The following is a 7,130-nucleotide window of genomic DNA, read 5'->3' on the forward strand; positions in this document are numbered from 1 at the left end:
CCTGTCCTTGAGCTCAAATCACTAAGACCAGTCAGTAAGCAAATTCATCCTCTCCAGCAACTAAAAAGTAATTGCTTTTCCCATCCCATCTTTATGTTTCCTGTAAGATGCTGCTAGCGTTTCTGCTCCTACCTAAACCAAAGGCTAAATCCACCTACATGCCTATGGCCTCCCTTCTGGTGGTAATCAACACCAGTGGATCAGTCATTCTTCCAACAAGTACATGTTGATCATCAACTGTGTGTTAGATGAAAATGGTCCATTTTGGTGTAGCAGCAGAGACAGACCTTAATCAAGTAATCATATAAATGAATGTAAAATTACAACTGTGACTAGTGCAAAAACAAGTACTGTAAATGACACTTACATGGAACCGAACTATTTGCATTTTGTATATTAGGTACATTTTATATTTCTTATTCTTTATTTTTAAAGTAGATGGATTAAGCATTTTAAATGTCTCTGTGAGAAGCATTTATCTAAGTCTGTTGAGCTCTTGCTTCCAGTTATATCCTCTTTTTCACTCAAATAAATTTTTACCAAAAAAAAAATGTTTCTGTGAAAAAAATAAAATGCTATTTATTTGTGTGAGATGCTGCATAGGAGTCAGAAGGCCTGGGCTTGGCTCACTGGCCTGCCACTAACTAGCGGAGTGAACATTTAACTTCTCTGAGCCTTAGTTTACACGAGTCAAATGAGATTAATATTACTTGCAAATTTGTTGTGGAGAACAAGGACAGATAACGACGTATGTAAATGTTCTTGCCCCAACAAATATGAAGGACAATTATTATATTTTTTATGTGTCCCTTAACAGCCATATCATCTGATTGATCTACCTGCTAATGTTGGCTCCCAGCATTTGGCCCCTATGCGCTTCTACTTAGTTTTTATGGTTGTTGTTTATTTTTTAACTTCCACTTAGTGTATTGGTGAAGTTTTACAACATCCTTAACTCTGTTCAGCCTGCGGAGCTACTCACGTACCTAACTGAGGAGCTGGGAGCTTTTGGTGGACTTTATTGTTGATGTGTCTCCCTTGTTTAGCAATTTGACACTGGGTATTGTACAGAAACTGCCCAGGAAACTTGCAACTGTGGCGGCGGGAAATGCTTTAGAGACACATGGACATCTCTAAAATGTTGTTTGTTGAATATTGAATAAGCATAGAAACTGAACTCAATATCGATGGCAACATTTGAGAAGTTATTAAATTTTATAGTCGCGATGCTAGCAAAATAATAAGAGTTAACTGACTTTGGACAATCAATGTACCAGGCACCATGCTAAGTACATTCTGTGCATTATCTTATTCAACCCTTACAACAGCCCTGAGAAGCAGGGGATATTATTAGTCCCGTTTTTACAGAGGAAGAGACTGTTGAGCAATTAAGTAACTTGCCCAAGGTCACACAGCTAGGAAGAGGAAGAACCATGTGTCAAGCCTATATTTGTTTTGACTCCATTAGCCAAACTCTTTATCACATTTATTTGTTTATGTGTTTATTATCTGTCTCTATCAGAGCAGGGGCTTTGCTTTGTCATGTTCACTGCCCTATACCCAGCCCAGAGAACTCTGTGCCTGGCACTCAATAAATATTTAAAGGCCATGGAGAATGAGGAATGGAAATGAGAGTAGAAAATTGAGAACAGGGAAGAGAATGTAATGAAGAGTAGGGAGAAGTGGAATTGCAGTGGAATGAAATCATCTCAGGAATTTGTTAATAATACAGCAGCCAAACAGTGATTCTGGCATACACGTGAAATGGGGCCCAGCAACTATATTTTTAATAAGCTCCCCAGGTAAGACTGTGATATGTACAAGAAGTTGGGAACAACTGACCTGCAGCCATCAATCTGAAAACAAGAAAATAAAAAAAAAAACACCTTATCACTTGGGTTATTTCATCAGTTACATATGAGTGCTCGAGAAACGTCACTGTGATCAATATCATTCTTAGACATATATTTTAGTGAGGATACTTGCTTATAACTGGTTTTGCCATTGGGTCCTGAGTGACCTTAAGCATCTTTGTTCCTTTTGGCTGTTGGTTAAATAATATGATCAGACAGATCTGCACTAATTTCAAATATAATAAGTCTGAAAACTAGAGGAATTATATATGGTTAAGATTTGTGGGGCACTAATATTCACAATGAGATATAATCTATACTGGAAGGCAAAAACCAAATAGCCTAGACACAAATCCTCGTTTCAGGTTAACTTCTCAGTGCCTGAATTTCCTTATCTGTAAACTAAGGATGATGGAAGTAACTTTCTCAAGGATTTGTTGTTGTTGTTGTTCTTTTTCCCCCCTTCTTGCTGCCCCAGATTCTAAGTTTCTCAAGGGCAGAAGAAATTGTATTTTTTCTTTTTTATTATTTATTAAAGTATAGTTAACATACAATATTGTATTAGTTTCAGGTGTACAACGTGTGATTTGACATTTATATCTCAATGATTTTTTTTTTTTTTTTTAGGATTACATGACATAATCCATATAAAGCACTTAGCACTCTTCCTGGCCCACAGAGCTCGATAAATATTATCTACAAGAGTAGTAATATGTAGCAGTTTTTATCTAATTCCACTGAAAAGTAGGTATTAATTGCCTCCAGTTTTTCTGATAAGTGGAATAGACAGACAAAAGGCCTTTGTTTCTTTATTCATGGTGTACTTGCTTCCTAAAACTCCTTTTCCAACTCTTGTTTTGGACCAGCTAGGACCTAGTGGCCTTCAAGATTCAGTTCAGGTGTCAGCCCTTAGCTTCCTAGCTTCACTTATCCTCTGATTGGGGAAAGCTCCCCTCCACTTTCATACACCCTGGCCAGACCTCTATCTCATCATTTACCACCATTATGTTGAAATTATATGTACTTCTGTCTCTCTCACTAGACAGTGAGCTTTTGGGGAGAAGACACCATGTCTTATTTTTTGTATACCCTCAGCATGTAGCACTGTGCCTGCCCAATGAATATTTGCTGGACTTACTCAAAGGAACATGTCAAAGAGCTAATGGTTACTACTGTTTGAAGACGTTTTCCTCTCTAAGATTGCTGTCTTATACTCCGGGCCTTGGCTCCTGTACCTCTATTGCACTTAGGGTCACACATGCAATTTAGCACTTAATTATATACTGTATACTGTATATTATTCTCTAATTGCTTCATATGTTAATCTACCACTTATTTCCTCTTCCCTTGGGCACTAAGGGAAGAAATGATTGTAAATTGAAAGTGGATGATCCAGCTGTAAGCCACACCCAGTTGTCAGTCAACTCTGCTTATTGAACGCTGAGGGCACTGTGAGGCCTACTATTAATCTCCAGGGGGAAATGTGGATGTAAAAGTAGCATGATTTACCACAAGTGCCTAGAACAGTACCTTCACAGAGTAGGCACTCAGTTAATATTTGCTGAATAAATGATTTAGTAAAAAAGAGTAGTGTACTTTGAAGATTGGGGAATTTCCAGTCAAGAAGGTGGAGTAGGTGAACACTGTGCTTGCATCCTCTCATGACCACATAAAAATTACAACTAAACTACAGAACAACCATCATTGAGAATTGCCTTAAATCTGGCTGACCAGAAGTCCTATAACTAAGGACATACAAAAGAAACCACCTCGAGACTGGTAGGAGGGGCGGAGACACAGAACAGTCTGTCCCATAACCATGGGAGGCAGGTAAAAATCAGGAGAGGTATATTTTGGCTGCAAAAGCCCCCTGTAGGAGTGAGGGGTCCCAACCCCACACCATGCTCCCCAGCCCAGGGTTCCAGTGCCTGGGAGAGAAGTCCCCACAACTTCTGGCTGTAAAAAAAACAGCAGACATTGTGACTGAGTGAGAAAGACAGCTGCACTCCCAGGCACTCCTGTTAAAGGGCCAGCATGTGGACTTACTCATTGACAAACTCACATGCTCTGAGCTCCAGCACTGGAGCAGCAGCTTGAAAGGTGCCATTCACATACTGGGAGGAACTGAATTGTCTGGCTGTGGGGCAAGGGCTGGAGGAGCACCTTTCTCCCAGACAGAAATGCTGGCAGGATCCATTGTTTCTTTGTTAAGTCCTCCCTGCTCCCAGCATGCATATACAGGCAGGCTGCCATACCTTAGTCTCCATCAACTTGGCCAACACCTTTGGCCCTGACCTGGTGATTTCCCGAGACCCTGCCCCACCCAACATGCCAGCTCACCCAAGCCACTTCCAGTGGCTTTTCCATGCAAACAGTCTGTCTTGGCTCATGTTTCAGACTTTGCTAAAATCTCTCAAAGGTTCACAACCTCCAAACAAGCAGCCTCTGGCCTCAGCATGCCCTGGACCTCTTGCTAAGCTGTCCCAAGCCTGGCACTACTGGCAGTCAGCCTCAGTTCACAGCTTAGTCTCTCCTAGGCACCTCTAAGGTCCGTGTGGGTGGCGGCCATCTTTGGCTGCTTTGACGCTCATTCCAGGTGGTCTGTGGCAGGGCATAGACTGCAGGTGAACTTGGACTGTGGCAGGGCCCCTCCCAGGAGGCCATGGGGCAGCACATCCGGTGGCCAGCTTCAGACAGAGCTTCTTCTGACTGAACTGGAGCACCACCCAGCTGCTTTCACTGACAACATAAGCAAAGGGCAGACTGGGCAGGTACCAGGGCCCTTCTGAAGCAAATCCTGCTCCATAGGGTCAGCCCATGCATAACAGCTCCTTCACTGTAGTCACGGCCAGTCCTCACAACCAATTCCTCCCATTGATATACAAACAGCAACCAAGGCTCAACTGCAACAGAAGGACACACACAACTCATACAAGGCACACACCTGGAGGACCCAGCTCAGGCAACTGGGAGACTGCTCCACTGGGTCCTACAGGACAACTACTACATAAGGCAACTCTACTAAGACCAGGAGACATAGCACCTCTACCTAATACATGGAAACAAATACAGAGAGACAGTCAAAATGGGGAGACAAAGAAACATGTACCAAAAGAAAGAACAGAACAAAACTAGAGAAAAGGAACTAAACAAAATGGGACATGCAATCTACCATATGCAGAGTTTAAAACACTGGTTACTAGTATGCACAATGATCTCAGTGAGAACTTCAACAAAGAGATAAGAAGCATAAATAAGTAGATAGAAAACACAAGAAAGAATCAGTCAGAAATGAAGAATACAATAATTGAAATAAAGAGGGAATCAACAGTAGATTAGATAAAGCAGAAGTTCGAATCAGCAATTTGGAAGATAAGGTATCAGAAAACACACTGTCAAAACAGCAAAAAGAGGCTTATAGACCGGAAGCCGGGGCCTTAGTTCTCTTTCCCAACTTGCAAGATGGCGGGTGAAAAAGCCGGGAAGCCGGACACGAAGGAGAAGAAACCTGAAGCCAAGAAGGCTGATGCTGGTGGCAATGTTAAGAAGGCTAACCTCAAGGCCAAAACGCCTAAGAAGGGGAAGCCGCACTGCAGCCGAAACCCTGTCCTGGTCAGAGGAATCGGCAGGTATTCCCACTCTGCCATGTATTCCCGAAAGGCCATGTACAAGAGGAAGTACTCAGCAGCTAAATCCAGGATTGAAAAGAAAAAGAAGGAGAAGGTTCTTGCTACTGTCACAAAACCAGTTGGTGGTGACAAGAACGGTGGCACCCGAGTGGTTAAACTTCGCAAAACGCCTAGATACTATCCTACTGAAGATGTGCCTCGAAAGCTGTTGAGCCATGGCAAGAAACCCTTCAGTCAGCACGTGAGAAAACTGCAGGCCAGCATCACTCCCGGGACCATTCTAATCATCCTTACTGGGCGCCATAGAGGCAAGAGGGTGGTTTTCCTGAAGCAGCTGAGCAGTGGCTTGCTACTTGTGACTGGACCTCTGTCCTTCGATCGAGTTCCTCTGCGTAGAACACACCAGAAATTTGTCATCGCCACCTCCACCAAAATTGATATCAGTGGTGTGAAAATCCCCAAACATCTCACTGATGCTTACTTCAAGAAGAAGAAGCTGTGTAAGCCCAGGCACCAGGAAGGGGAGATCTTCAACACAGAGAAAGAGAAATACGAAATTACAGAGCAGCGCAAAATTGATCAGAAAGCCGTGGACTCGCAAATTCTGCCAAAAATCAAAGCTGTTCCTCAGCTCCAGGGCTACCTCCACTCTGTGTTTGCTCTCACAAATGGGGTTTATCCTCACAAACTGGTGTTCTAAATTAATTACGAAGAATCTAATTAAATGCCTGAACTGTTAAAAAAAAAAAAACAGCAAAAAGAAAAAAAAATCTTAAAAAGATGAGGATAGTTTAAGGGGCCTCTGAAACAACATCAAGCATACCAACATGTGCATCATAGGGGTACTAGAAGGAGAAGAGAGAGAGCAAGGAATTGAAAACCTATTTGAAGGAATAATGACGGAAAACTTCCCTAACCTGGCAAAAGAAATAGACATATAAAACCAGAAAGCACAGAAAATCCCCCAAAACATGAACCCAAAGAGGCCCACACCAAGACACACCATAATTAAAATGCCAAAGCTGAAAAACAGAGAGAATCTTAAAAGCAGCAAGAGAAAAGCAGTTAATTACCTACAAGAGAGCTCCCACAATACTGTCAGCTGGTTTCTCAACAGAAACTTTGCAGGCCAAAAGGGATTGGCAGGAAATAGTCAAAGTGATGAAAAGAAAGGACCTACAACCAAGATTACTCTACCCAGCAAAGCTATCATTTACACTCAAAGGACAGATAAAGGGCTTCCCAGACAAGAAAAAGCTAAAGGATTTCATCGCCACCAAACCACTACAACAAATGTCAAAGGGACTTTTTAAAGAAGAACAAGAAAAAAAAAAGATAAAAAATATGAATAATAAAATGGAAATAACTATATATCTATCAACAGTTACTTTCAATGTAAATGGATTAAATGCTCCAATCAAAAGATAGGGTGGCTAAATGGATAAGACAACAAGATCCTTACATATGCTGCCTAGAAGAGACTCACTTCAGATCAAAAGACACACACAGACTGAAAGTAAAACAATGGAAAAAGATATTTCATAAAAATGGAAACAAACAAACAAAAAGCTGTGTTAGCAATAGTTATACCAGACAAAATAGACTTTAAAATACAGGCTATCACAAGAGACTAAGAAGAACCCAGTAA

General features: G+C 41.6%; 1 protein-coding gene across 1 annotated transcript; it reads left to right on the top strand.

Moving 5' to 3' along the window:
* Positions 1-5,282: 5,282 nt before the first annotated feature.
* On the top strand, positions 5,283-6,233 carry LOC117026115 (60S ribosomal protein L6-like). Its single transcript, XM_033112632.1, has one exon. The coding sequence runs from the start codon at positions 5,316-5,318 to the stop codon at positions 6,180-6,182; it is 867 nt and encodes a 288-aa protein (XP_032968523.1). The 5' UTR covers positions 5,283-5,315; the 3' UTR covers positions 6,183-6,233.
* Positions 6,234-7,130: the final 897 nt, after the last annotated feature.

This window comes from Rhinolophus ferrumequinum, chromosome X (assembly GCF_004115265.2).
Source record: "Rhinolophus ferrumequinum isolate MPI-CBG mRhiFer1 chromosome X, mRhiFer1_v1.p, whole genome shotgun sequence".
NCBI classification, from domain to species: Eukaryota; Metazoa; Chordata; class Mammalia; order Chiroptera; family Rhinolophidae; genus Rhinolophus; species Rhinolophus ferrumequinum.